The sequence below is a fragment of the Physeter macrocephalus genome, chromosome 8 (assembly GCF_002837175.3).
Source record: "Physeter macrocephalus isolate SW-GA chromosome 8, ASM283717v5, whole genome shotgun sequence".
Lineage (NCBI taxonomy): Eukaryota > Metazoa > Chordata > Mammalia > Artiodactyla > Physeteridae > Physeter > Physeter macrocephalus.
Genome location: NC_041221.1, coordinates 100,854,674 through 100,869,595, shown reverse-complemented (window position 1 = coordinate 100,869,595; position 14,922 = coordinate 100,854,674). Strand labels below are relative to the sequence as shown.

Here is a 14,922-nt window from a genome sequence, read left to right as displayed (position 1 = left end):
ACTAGATGTGGGCAGAGACTATCCTGATTGCTTTCATGAATGGAATCATGCTTGATAAAGACAACTAGCAGCAGCCTGTGGAATAGATTTGAAGACAGAGAGACTCTAAGCAGAGAGATGAATTACTTAAAATTTACTCTTTGATCACCCTTTCCTTCAAACTCCCTACTGATTTGTTCCCCATTTGTTTTATATTCTTCTCTTTAATCTGTTTCCTTCATGAGCTTCTTGTTCTCCATTTACTCCTTAAGTATCATCATTTTGCAACATAGCAGTTATTATCTTCTGATACTTAGATAAATCGCTCATTTAGATCCCCAGTGCAAGAAACTTGGCTTCATGGTTGCAGGGAATTTTATTCCTCCCTCCCTCCCTCCCTGACTTCCATCTTTCCTTCCTTCCTCTATCTTTTTCTCTATTTCTTTCTTTATTTTATTTATTTATTTATTTTTATTTTTTTTCTCTGTGGTACGCGGGCCTCTCACTGTTGTGGCCTCTCCCGTTGCAGAGCACAGGCTCCGGACGCGCAGGCTCAGCGGCCATGGCCCACGGGCCCAGCCGTTCCGCGGCATGTGGGATCCTCCCGGACCGGGGCACGAACCCGTGTCCCCTGCATAGGCAGGCGGACTCTCAACCACTGCGCCACCAGGGAAGACCTCTTTATTTATTTTAGATATATTTCTACCACTTTGAGTCTAGCACATGATTGGAGCTCACTACGTATTCATGAAATAAATGAACTCCCAAGACCTCTCTGTACTCTTCCCACTCTTTATATGGGTGATCTTATCATTCTCAGAGTTTCAGCTACATCTATATGCAAATGGGTATTAAGATACCTGGCTCCAGGACAGATTTCTTCACCAAATTTGAGAGTCTTAATCTCAATATGTATAAAACCATACCCATCACCTCTTCCCCGAAACTAGCTCTTCTCTACCAAAATGCCAAGTTAGACACTAGGAGTCACTCTTGACTTTTCCATCCTGTTCCTATCTTCAGTCAACCAAACACCAAATCTTACTGATTCTACATCCAAAATATTTCTCAAATCTGTTTTTTTTAATCAAAATTCTATTTTAGTTCTCCTACACATTATCATAATTTATTGCCTAGGGTATTGTAACTGGTCCCCTTCCTCCAAATTCAAACTGTATAACTCCTAGGGTTATTTCTTTAAAATGTACTTCTCACATTGCCACTTTTCAGTCTAAAATACTTGATTACCTTTTCCAAATTAGTTAAAGCCCATTGTTTTTAACAAGGCCCATGAGACTTTCAACAATCTGGTCCATGACTCTTTTCCAACTACGTTTCCTATCACTCTCTGCCTCAGACATCATTCATATTTCTCCATATAGAATGCTATTTCTCACCTTTTGACTTTTATCAGCTTCTCTGAAGTACCCTTCGCCTTCCCCATTTACTCAGCTAACTCTTACTCATTCTTTAAGACTCATCTCAGGCAGATGCTCCTTCAGACCCTCTTATCTAAACTTTGGCTTGTTTTAAGTGTCATTCCTCAGTGCAGATATATAAAATACACTTTGTTGATATCTATAACCATATTAGTGTATAAATTTGTGTCCACTCTACTCCTAGACTGTGAAATCTTTGAGAACGGTGACTGTCTTATCAGCTTTGTAGTCCCAATACCTAGCATAGGGCCTAGCACTTGCTCAATATATATTGGTTTAATGAATAAATAAATAAGGGATTGGAGAAGTATCTTTGCCTAGGGTAACCCTTTATATTTTATTTTTTTATTTTTAAAATTATTATTATTTTTTTTTGGTATGCGGGCCTCTCACTGTTGTGGCCTCTCCCATTGCGGAGCACAGGCTCCGGACGCGCAGGCTCAGCGGCCATGGCTCACGGGCCTAGCCGCTTCACGGCATGTGGGATCTTCCCGGACCGGGGCACGAACCCGTGTCCCCTGAATCGGCAGGCGGACTGTCAACCACTGCGCCACCAGGGAAGCCCAACCTTTTCTATTTTAAAAGATGTTCCTCCTATTAAGAGGCAGCATGGAACAACACCGAGCCTGGGAACCAGGAGTATTATATTTGGAAAAGAAAGAAAAGTAAATTAATTTCTCTGGGACTCAGTTTTCCCATTGATAAAGTGAGTATGCTTAAGATTACAGTTGTATTCATCCTTCTAGGTTTAAAATTTCACTCACATCACAGGGAAATGTGGCAGTGTCTGGATACATTTTGGTTGTCACAACTAAGGGGATGCTACTGGCATCCAGTGGGTAGAGGCCAGGGATGCTGCTAAATATCCTACAATCCACAGAACCAGGCGTCCCTCACCCCGCACCAAAAAAAAAAAAAAAAAAAAAGAAAGAAAGAAAACAAAAAGAATTATTTGGTACCAAATGAGAAACTGCTTTATTTGCTTACTCTGCCTATGTTTTTTAAATCATTGACAGACATAATATTATATAGCTATTGTTTCTACTGCCTGTCTCTTCCACAAGAAGTTAATTAAGCTCTATGTTAAAAGGCAGACATTCTGTTTGTTTTATTTGTTCAGTAATTAAATGAAGTGTTGAGTGAGTGAATAAATGATTGAATGGCAAGATATAACAATGCTTCTGAACTGTTCATTAAAAGTTATAACATAGATAATTTACCCATCTTTTATTTCTTCTTGACAGGACAGGAGAACTGGGAAACTTGACCGCTCCTTGTAATGCCAATTGTAACTGCCTGCGATCATATTATTATCCTATCTGTGGAGGAAATGGAATCCAATATTTTTCTCCCTGCTATGCAGGTTGTACAAATTCTGTTTCCAAAAGACATCCAAAGGTAACTTGAGTCTTTACCTTACTTTACCTTACTTCCTTTACCTTAATGAGGCAGTATGTTTGTGTATTTCTGATGCCCTTCCTTATCCCTCTAGTGGTGTTATGCTGTGCCTAGTCTTTCCTTCCTGGCCCACCTCCTCCATTCAGAAGCCAGGCATAAAGTTTCAGTCAAGGAAAATGAATAAGTTCGAGAGATCTGCTGTACAACATTGTACCTGTGCCAACAATAATGCATTGTACACTTAAAATTTGTTGTGTTCTTACCTTAATTTAAAAAAAAAAAAAAAAAAGGCCCCTGACCACTCCAAATGAAAAAGATTCTTCTTCCTTTATACCTCACATTCAATTACTGCTGAAAAATCAATTTAGCAGTTCTTCACATACATCTTTATAACATCACTTCTGTTATAGAAGTGAAATATTATTTACCTTTTTACATTGTTTTATTTTTTCTCAACTATATGTTGCTCGAAGTCAGGGAACTTCTCTTATTCTTACTGAGTACAGTGTATATAATAAAAACACAGTAAATATTTGTTGCTTTTAATTGATACACCATGGACACATTAAAAAAATATACAAATCACTAATCCGTTCTCAAATGCAAGTTTACTTTCAGTTGTGGATTAGAATGCATATCAGGACTTCCCTAGTGGTGCAGTGGTTAAGAATCTGCCTGCCAATGCAGGGAACACGGGTTCTATCCCTGGTCCGGGAAGATCCCACATGCCGCGGAGCAACTAAGCCTGTGTGCCCTAGAGCCTGCACGCCACAACTGCTGAGCCCACGCACTGCAACTACTGAAGCCTGTGCACCCTAGGACCCATACTCCACATATGAGAAGCCACCGCAATGAGAAGCACATGCACTGCAATGAAGAGTAGCCCCTGCTGCAACTAGAGAAAGCCCACGTGCAGCAACGAAGACCCAACACAGCCAAAAAATAAATAAAATTTTAAAAAAAGAATGCATATCAGTTTACCTAAATATGATTTCTTTTTAATACAATTAAATGGTTTAAGAAAATCCAATAGAATTTTCTTGTACTACATCTACACTCTAAAGATTTTATCTTCGTTAAATTTAATAGCCTGGGAAGAAATAATATTCACATTACTAGTAGTACATAATAGGCAATGTTATGCATTAATAGATAATGTGATAACTTTAAAAAGACCTGAGGGAAATATATAATATGATATAAGAGACTACAGTGAATAAGGTATGTAAGAATTATATGACAAAACAGCACAATCTTGGATATTTGAAATATGTATTAGTGAAATGACATTCCTTTTCCTATATAAAGATATAGTTTAAGATTGCAAGAAAAGATTTTTACATAAATAAATATAAATCATTAATTGAAATAATCTGTAACAGTACTTCAGATTTCTTTTAGAACTAACACAGATGTCTGTGTGTGTGTGGTTATACACATTTATATGTTCATATATACACACATAAATATATGTCTGTACATATGTATACATATCTGTAATGATTTTGTGTGTAATAAATACATCAAACATTTATCTCAACAGAGATGTAGGATTTCATCTTTCTGCTAGAGGTAAACCAGATGTGAGAAACAGTATACATTTTTTTTCATATTACCTAGCTTATAGATTTAAGAATAGTTGTCTAAGAACATTGAAAAATATGCCAGAAAAATGTGGTGAATCATAGCAGGCTTAGTAGACTTGGTTGACATGCGCAGTTTTAATCCTTGGAATAAAACTAACTAAATAACTACCATAAAGTTCCTGTGAAAATTTAATGAAAGATTTTTAAGATCCAAAAACTTGAGGGCTACCATACCTTCAAACCAGTGGACATCTGGGGTTGCTTTAGTTGCAGAACAGGTTGAGAAAATTAGGTGTTTGTGTCAGTTATAAGGAATCAGATTCCACAAGTGAGCATAATACATATCATAGGTAAAGGTAAACTATTCCTTTGAGAGGCAGATAAGTAGGTAGCATTTTCCTGTATATAAAATATCATCAATCAATAAGTGCTATTGACTAACTCTAATTAGAAGATTATGACAAGGAATTAAATTAATGGAAGGGTTTTACTCACATAACAAAATATATAGACACAAATACCGTCCTGCACAAGGAAACCAAAATAAATGAATAAATAAGTAAATAAATAAAAAATCTAATACCCAGAGCACACTTAAAATGGTATTGGTTATTTTGACATGGTTAATTTGATATTTATATTTGTCACCAAATATTATCATCACCATTTTAAACAATAAATTGTCTTCTAGGGATTGCTTCAGAAAAGCAAGTTATTTTGACTTCCAAATTTTCTATTTGACCTGGCTTTTTAATGTCCAACTAGTCCATGTAACAACTCATTTTTTCACAGGATTTTTTTATGAAATATATCAGGCAAAATGCATTGATAATAATGTAATAAATATCTATGCACATTTGTTCACAGAAATAGAATATATTTCCTGCCAGTGATCTGAACTACAAAAACAGATGTTGACTAGCAGCTAGCTATATTATAGGCAAATGTATACTTTTTTATGTAAGAGAGTTGTAAAGCTTCATTAAGATACAAAATACTGTTTTCAGTTTTCCTTCTTAAAATTTTTAAAGGCTACTTTATTTCATTATTTGACATATAGGATTGCTAGTATGTAATATTTCCTTTTAGGAATGTCACCTGCATATTTGATTTTCCTGAATCAGTACCAGTTGTCTCTGGCCTTTGGGACAGTAAAAGCACCACTTCACTTTGACTTCTCTAGCTCTGCTCTGACTTTATTGAGGCCTTAAACATATAAAAAGATTTGTAGTAAGGATGAAGTTGAGATGTAAAAAGCCTTTAAAAAATGATTATGCCTAACTTTTCAAATACCTGAACTCTTTTCCTACAAAAGTAATACTTGTGATTTTTAAACATGTTACTTTCCAACATTTCATATTATTAATTTATATGTATACATATATGTGCATATGTATGTGTATATATATATTAACTAGTTAATATGTTAATAGAAAATAGCCTTCAGGATAACATAATAACTTCTAGTTTTTTTTTTTTTTTTTTTTTTTGTGGTATGCGGGCCTCCCTCTGTTGTGGCCTCTCCCGTTGCGGAGCACAGGCTCCGGACGCGCAGGCTCAGCGGCCATGGCTCACGGGCCCAGCCGCTCCGCGGCATGTGGGATCCTCCCAGACCGGGGCGCGAACCCGGTTCCCCTGCATCGGCAGGCGGACGCGCAACCACTGCGCCACCAGGGAAGCCCCCTAGTTTTTGATTATCATAAATATGTCATCTTAAGAAGGATCCAGTTTGCTTTTGGTAAAACAATTCAAAAAGTTCAGAAAATTATAGTAAAAAGGTTTAGTTGAAAGTAGTTTTTTTTTCCCCAAACTCTTGTAATGTATTAGTTAATTTACTGTGGCAATTGTTAAAATTAGAGTGTTAGTTCTTTCAAACTAGCATAGATAGATTGTCACTATGCATGCTTTTCTTTGTGTCCTAATAATAGAAAAGAAGAAAATTAGCAGGAAAACTATTTGAACAATTGTGATCTATTGAAAGCAGCCTAGAATGTGTGAGATCATCTAATTGTTATATTCTTGTCAATTTGTTTTATAAGACATGAATCAATAACAGGTTACAAGTTAAAATAATGGACACAAAAGTCAAATACAGATTATTCTACTTTGTAACTATGGCCCCTTGTTTTCACTTGCTTGATTTCTTAAGGGTTATTACTGTTTCTCATCACTATTTGATGTGTATGAATTAAGACTGTGTGTTTGCCATGTCTAAAACTCACATAATTTGCCATGATAAAATATGTTTTGAAGATAAGCACTTTTAGTATGTTTATGTCTAATATTTCCAGGTATATTATAACTGTTCATGTATTGAAAGAAAAACAGAAGTAACACCTACTCCATCAAGTTTTAGTTTTGAAGCTCAAGCCGGAAAGTGTTCAAGTCAATGTAAAAACTTGCCTGTATTCCTTGGCATTTTCTTTGCTGCAGTTGTTTTTACCTTCATGGCTGGTACTCCTATAACTGTGTCTATCCTAAGGTATGTGTTATATTGTGAAATTTGCCATCCCTAAGCCAACATGTTGAATGAAAAAAAAATGGACTTAGGGATTTATTTGGGGTTTATATTGACTGTTGGTTCCAATACTAATTCAGCCCTTACAAGATCATTAGTTCTGTGGCATTGGGAAAGCTACCTCACTGAACCCAAGATGTTTGAGGCTTTAACAAGATCATGGTTGTGAAAGTGTCTTAACATTGCCTACTTGGCATGTACTCGATGCTAGTTTTTCTGCTTCTTTCCTGAGGCTTTGGTTGTAAGCTGGAGTTATAATCATTTGAATTTGAGTATGATGGAAATGGCAGTGCATTCCACATGTGTCAGAATCAGAATGATGTGCATTCTGTCTTATACATTAGGTGCTGTGATATTAAACCTTCCTGTAAACAGTAAAATATGCTGGCTGTCCCCTGGCTCTTCAGTGTTTTGTGCTTTCATTGGCTCTTCTTCCTTCCACACCTTTGTAAAAATATTTCCTATTTGCCCTTCCATAAGCTCATCAGCCTTTCAATATCTTTCCTAACAAACTAGCTTTTTCCGTCTTCAATTTTTGTTCCTTGATACTCACTGCTTTTTCACCTACTTTTTGACAAACAGAAGCTTCAGAGATTTTGTCTAAAAACATTAAATAGTCTGTTAACATAACGCCTATTACATCTATGTCACTTTTTACCTACATATTTTTTTTAAAGACTGCTTGATCTCTTCTAACTCCCATCTAACTCTCTTGTGTGCCAACATCATGTCTCATTCATCTCTTAGAGTTATTACTTAGAGAATTATTGTTGAATCAAATTGAGCATCAGAAATTGTTTTACACTACCTCAAATTTATAACCGTAACTCACAGGTATGATTTCTGTCTCAAAGTTAATAAGAGAATAAGAATTATTTGCTTGCAACTTAAGCCATATGACTTGTAACTTATGGGATAGTCAAAAAGAAGTCTTGTTAATGAATGTCCTTTCTTCTTCACATTTGCTAAAATTCATACATATTCAATACATTTGTTAAAACTCACTTGACTCCTTTTTGGTATTATTTGCAGTATTTTAGTTGATATAACATTTTTCTTCTCTTATAATTCCAGAAAGGTTGAACTGTATATAAGCTGATATAAATAGTTTATTTCATGTGTATAGTATTTGCTTTAATCTAGAAATGCTAAGCAGTTATAAAAATGAATTTGCTCAAAGACTAAATATACTATACAACCATTTTTTGTCTTATATGTATTTTAATATATCCAGGTGTGTTAATCAAAAGCAGCGGTCTCTAGCATTGGGAATACAGTGTATGTTGCTTCGATTATTAGGTACGCCATTTTTCTTAATGCATTGGTAACTGTTGGTTATTTTTATTCATTACTGTTATTGATTTATTCACTTACAGTATGTGCCAAGAAAACAATTAGTTTAACTGCAGTGGAACTGCAATTCGTTTCTGCAATTGTCATTGAAGAAAGCTGTTTTCCTCTATTCAAGATGTAGTATTATTTATATATCACATAGGAAAATAATGACTTTACTTTTCACCTACCTGATTGGTTAACTGTTGTTTCCAATTCTGTTGCAAATATAACCCTAAAGAGTATATTATATTTATTTAAAATATAACATATGATCATCAACACATTTCTAATAGAGCAAGTAAAAGATATAATTTTTTTTCTATTCATATAAAACCTATCACCAACATAAATTATGATAAAATCTTATTTATAACTATTGTAATTCCTTTTCCTCCGTGTATTTAACTCCATTTAGGACATAATTATGTTACATTAACATTGAAAAATGATGAATTTATATGTTTCAATAAAAACTGTGCTGTGAATATTGTGTCTAGTTAAGAATTGATGGAAGAAATAATTTATGCCAGAAAATTTTTAAGGTTCCAGATGTAGGAAGAATAATAAGGCAGAAACATGTCTTACTCGTAATTATATGCACGTATAATTTTATGTATAATATTATACACATAATATTAAGATTATTTATAAAAATAAAAATCAAAAGCAGGAAACATTAGAGATCCCCTAGACCAACTTTTCAGTTTTTTAGATGAGTAAATTAAGGACCTGAGAGATTCAGGGATTTGCCCATAGTTGCACAATTAATGGTGAACTAGGCACGTTAGTGTGAATGTTTGTGTGCATGTACATATGTACATTCCCATGCACATTTATGTCACCATATGTATGTATATATATATATATAAAAATATGTATACTCACACACCCACATTAGTTTACATGCACATGCACACACACCCCCACACACACGCATAATATATATGCTGTAGTTTAGGAGACTTATTCTGTGCATCAATAATTCATTTTGGTTTTTTTAAAGTATAATAACTAATTTCAAATACATTTATTAAATTAGAAAAGCAGTGAATTAGAATATTTACTTAACTAAATATTAACCTAATACATGACAGAGATGTTTATTAAAATAATTTCTTGAATTGATTAGAAATATATAATTATGTATAATTATTTTAGAATGTTTTATTTGTGTTTCTTTATATTCTTATTACTTGTACATGAACTGATTGATTTGCATATGGGCAGATTACTACCTATTTTTATTTATATAAAATATATACATAATCATATATAAAAAAATCTGTAACTATAAACTGTAATTTTCACTTACGTGTATTTCACATGTAATTCTTCTAGGCACAATACCTGGGCCTATTATATTTGGCATCACAATAGACAGCACATGTATTCTCTGGGATATCAACGAATGTGGAATTAAAGGAGCTTGCTGGATTTATAATAACATCAAGATGGCCTATATGCTAGTGGCCATAAGTAAGTGGTGACTTTTTGATATCTTTAGAATAAATGGATTATGTCAAGAGAAAAAAAATCCTATTGTTACTTACTTAGGTTTTGAAATGTTCAGTCCATGCTTTTGGATTATCCTATAGTCCTGAAGCTGAGATCATTTATCATAGCATATTATAAAAGGTCTTACCTGGAGTCTGCGAGGCTCAGTCTAAAATAGAAGAGAGTAACATTTTAGCTTTCATCATATCACATATCATATAATTTTCTTTTAACAACTTCTCTAAAACGTTTTTTGGAAAGTATAACAAAAAGCTAAAAGAGAATTCTAAGAAACTGAAACGATTGTCATTTAGGCACCTGGGCTTTGGAAAGCACATGGAGCTGAGGTAGGGAAGTATTTTTTGGCTCTAAGGCACATTGTAAGAAACCTTTTTATGGTTTACAAGGTTAGCCATGATGTTTAACCCTTTTCGCCTTTGGTAGTCTGTCTTCCATAGTCTTGGTTAAGCAATCAATGAAAATTAAGAATAAGGAAATAAATCAAAGCATCTAGTTTGAAAGAGTATGATAAAATTTAAAATTAAAAAAAACCTAAGAAATTAGAGTATTTAAAAATAGAGAAATTGTAGATATAAATACACACACGTACAGAGTTGACCCTTGAACAACATGGGTTTGAACTGCTCGGGTCAATTTATAAGCAGATTTTTTTCAATAAATATGTACTACAGTACTGCACAGTCTTCGGGTTGGTTGAATCCGCCATCTGGAACCGCAAATACAGAGGGCAGTCTGTAAAGTTATATGAGGATTTTTGACTGCATGGGTTGCCGGTGCCCCTAACCCTGAGTTGTTCAGGAGTCAACTGTGTGTGTGTGTGTGTGTGTGTGTGTGTGTGTGTGTGTGTGTGTGTGTGTATTTAAAATAATGTGTGATTTTCATTGTGATTGTGGTGTGATTATTTTCACACATGTATCAAGATAGCTTGTTTCTCCTACATGTGTTTAACTCCATAGTATGCTGTCTGAATTTATAATGACAGAATAATAAATTATCCACTGAAGAAATAAATATATAAATCTAGCAATAATGAGAAGGTAAATATTGACTAGAATAGGCAAAATTAATCTTCCCATCACTTTTACCTGTTAAAAAACATTTTTTATTCAGTGTATTTTTATGCTTAAAAATTTATTCAATTGGTTATGTTTGTACTTTTTGACCAAAAAATATAGATAATGAATTGTTCCTTTACCTACTTTGTAGTGAATATGAGAATTTTTTTCCCCAAAACATATATACCTTTAAATATTCCAAGAACATTGTAACAGTAGTACCTATCTAATTGTTCTTCTTATAAATCTAGAAATGCTTAGCGCAGTGAGTATTCCTGTTTTTCAAATACATAGTTTGAGTAAAATATTAATGATTAACACAAATTAGCTACTGCAAAAACCATATTGTGAGGTCATTTAATTTATTTGGCTGGCACTTTGATGCTTGTATTGTGACCAGAACTAGTTTTTCTTCAAATAACTGAGCTTAAAATCAGAGTTCTTTGAAGGCAAATTGAAGCCTGTGAAGAGTATTGAATGTTATATAGTCCCATAGAGGCTTTCTTTTAAGAACTCTAAAGCCTTTTTTATTTTTAGAATTACTTTTCATCATGGACATGAAAATGTTGCAACTTATTATTCAGGTTCAAGGATGTCGTAAGCTATTTTTCCTTGGTTAAGAATGTATTATTGTAACCAAAAATAGAATAATTATTGTACATTTTCATTGTTTAGAAAGAAAATAAGGACTAGTTCATTGAATGATGGACAGATGTTCTATTGAAGAATATCAACTTTCTCACTAAAGTTTAAAAAATTTAAAACATAAAACTAATTGCTTATATACTTCTCTTTAAGTAGTGAGTTTCTACACATGAAGAATTTTTCAATGAGAATTAATTTTTGTAATAATTAAAGGCCCAAATGTATGATTAATATTTGTTTCTATATTTAGGTGTTACTTGTAAAATTATCACCATTTTCTTCAATGGGCTTGCACTCTTTTTGTATAAACCGCCACCATTAGGCACGGATGTGTCATTTCAAAATGAGAATTCAGTTGTGACTACCGTTTCATTAGAATGTGATCTCAGCAAAGCAGGGCATGACGGGTAAAACAGCAAAAAAGAAGATTGAAAATTGGCCTCCATTTGTAAGAATACACATTGTCATTGCAGCATTAACTATACAATATGGACAATCATATTTTAAAAATTGATATTTTATAATTAAATGTGTTTTCTGTATATGTATGGACTCTTAGTTTGGTTTTGTTTTAATATAAGAAACAGACCTGTGCCTTCAAGGCCCATCAGAAGCCTCAAAACACACACACACACATATAGACACAGAGATACATCTAGGTACGAAATCCCCAACTAATAAACTATACTAGAAACATAAAACCAATGATTAGTTAAAAGTTTACATTTTAAAAACAAAGTGATGTTTCTATCCCTCTTACAACTTGTTTTATCTTAATTGTCGTTGCCAATAGTTTGGGCCTTTTTAGAAAATTTATGGTGTAAAAATTTAAATTCATCAAGTTTATGTTCGAAGTTTCAATAATTGTTGTTGAAAGACCATGAATTTAAAACCATCTAAATAATATTTTTTGATTTTAAATATACATATACTAATCTGTCCTTGATTTATTACAGCAAGTTACTGAACTATTAGAATATTGGTTAATTACCTTCTTTGTGTCCCAGTACATAGTGAATTCAGAAATATTAGCATTGTATGCACATATCTTCACTTTAACTCAAGAATTCCAGAAAGTGATTTGTTGATATTGTTGATTTTTAACACTTACCCCTTATTATTCTATGATAGTATTATTCAATTACATGTCTTCCAGAGGAATGTGCCAGCTTCAGTAAAGAAAGGTGCCAATTAGACAGGAAAAGATCTCTTTTTTTCTTAATGGCTTACATGCATTTTTTTGTGTGTGTGTGTGGTACGCGGGCTTCTCACTGTTGTGGTCTCTCCTGTTGCGGAGCACAGGCTCCGGTCGCACAAGCTTAGCGGGTACGCGGGCTTCTCACTGTTGTGGTCTCTCCTGTTGCGGAGCACAGGCTCCGGACGCACAAGCTTAGCGGCCATGGCTCACGGGCCCAGCCGCTCCGCGGCATGTGGGATCTTCCCGGACCGGGGCACGAACCCGTGTCCCCTGCATCAGCAGGCGGGTTCTCAACCACTGCGCCACCAGCGAAGCCCGCTTACATGCATTTTATTGATATTCTTTGAAAAGATTTCTTAATGAACTATTGATCAATGTTTGTATACTCAGTACTTTAACTTTTCTCGTTTTAAAAACTGATCACCTAGTACATTCCTTATAGCACTTCAGTAGTGCTTTGCTCATAGTAGGCATGTATTATTGTTGTTTGATTAAAACATTGAACTCTACTCTTTAACTGATCCACTTATTTAAAGATTAAGTATTTCACATATATGATAACATTATAATTCCATTTTTTCAGATCAGACTTAGGCCAACTTTGTCTACTGAGAATGTGGAGGAGATAGATCAGTGAACGTCAATAAAAATAACTTCTACCTGGTCAAGAATTTTACTGATTAAGAGAAGTGCTGAAGTTCATACCCATTTGAAATTTCATAAAATAAGGCTACTAATTTAATAAGATTCATTATCAGCTTTTTCCTAGGTTAGCTTTTTATAAGCAGTGTTTTATATACACTGTGATCAGAATAACAGAATAAAGGCCTGATAGGAGACCAGGATCAGAAGCATTACTACTTCACAGAGTTTAGGAGATTATGTTTGGTGGTAATTAGTGGCCAGTGATGATTCAAGAAATGAGTAGCGGGCTTTCCTGGTGGCGCAGTGGTTGGGAGTCCGCCTGCCGATGCAGGGGACGCGGGTTCCTGCCCCGGTCCGGGAAGATCCCACATGCCGCGACTAAAAAAAAAAATTTAAAAAAAAAAAAAAAAAAAAAAAAGAAATGAGTAGCATTTATAAATTGAAATGCAAGAAGGAATGAATTAAAGTTAGGCAAGCAAGCACACTTGAATATTAGAGAATTATAGGAGCAGTGGGTCAGGAATAGATGGGTGGTCAAAAACCCAGGTATTTGAGAAGCAGGAAATTCATAACAACCAAAGAGACAGTTCAAGGTAGGCAGGGGAACAAACACGTGACACCTCAATTCAGAAGCAGTCTCCCTTCCACCCAGACAGACACATTTTAAATTCCTCTTCGAGCCAAGTCTAAAAGGAGATTTTAGGCTTTCTATATCCTATACGTGGAAGCAGGGAATTGAAACATTTTCTAGCTGTAAAATAATGGCAAATCCTCAGGAACTCATTATTAGAGATGAGAAACAACAGAAAGAGAGGAAACAATAATTATAAAACATATTAGTCTAAAGCCACTTAATTTAGAGAAAAGAAAAAAAATCACCCCACTCATAGATATAGTTCGATGAATAAGTCACTAAATAATTGGCATTCATAATGCTTTTTAGTTATCAAGGGTTTCACTGTATTCAGCATACTCAATTTTAAAGATGATAAACATTTTTACAAAGCTTTAAATGAAAATGATTAAAGTGAAAATAATTTTGGCACTTGAAAGAAGTCAGACTTTTATTTATAACATACATATTTACAAAGAATACCTCCTCTTATGATAGGGCAGTATAGATACTACTGTAATTTATAAACATTGTTTATACTTTTGGATTTACCTAGATTATATGAGTTGTTATTATGCTACTTTTAGAACATAATTTTTCATAATATGTATTTTTCACAATTTATAATGATTTTTAAGTAAGCTTGAATCTGTAAGTTGACTATGGTGATTTTTGTACATAATTGGATATATGTCTTAAAATTTAACATTGGATTTTCTTAATTGTAGGAAATACAAATGTAAAACTCTTATACATGGAAATAACTATATAATTGTTTAGCTATGTAAAGTGACAAAATACAAGTAAAATTTTGGCTCTTATTTTTTTCAAGATTTTCTTTATTATAAATAATTATGTAAAATGTATATATATTTTTAAAATATCAAAATGTTTGTATTAGTTTGTTTTAAATGTTTAACCTTATTAAATGTCACAGATTTTGAAATATGATTTGTCTCTGTTTATGTATACACATACATTTGATGGTTGGGAGAG

General features: G+C 33.8%; 1 protein-coding gene across 1 annotated transcript in view; it reads left to right on the top strand.

Moving 5' to 3' along the window:
• SLCO4C1 (solute carrier organic anion transporter family member 4C1) overlaps window positions 1-11,881 on the top strand; it is a 59,945-nt gene extending 48,064 nt beyond the window's left edge. Inside the window, exons 8-12 of the mRNA XM_024121870.1 lie at window positions 2,663-2,816; window positions 6,694-6,884; window positions 8,155-8,219; window positions 9,594-9,731; window positions 11,721-11,881. Of these exons, the coding sequence (XP_023977638.1) occupies window positions 2,663-2,816; window positions 6,694-6,884; window positions 8,155-8,219; window positions 9,594-9,731; window positions 11,721-11,881 (709 nt within the window). The remainder of the gene's footprint in view (window positions 1-2,662; window positions 2,817-6,693; window positions 6,885-8,154; window positions 8,220-9,593; window positions 9,732-11,720) is intronic.
• The last annotated feature ends 3,041 nt before the right edge of the window (window positions 11,882-14,922 follow it).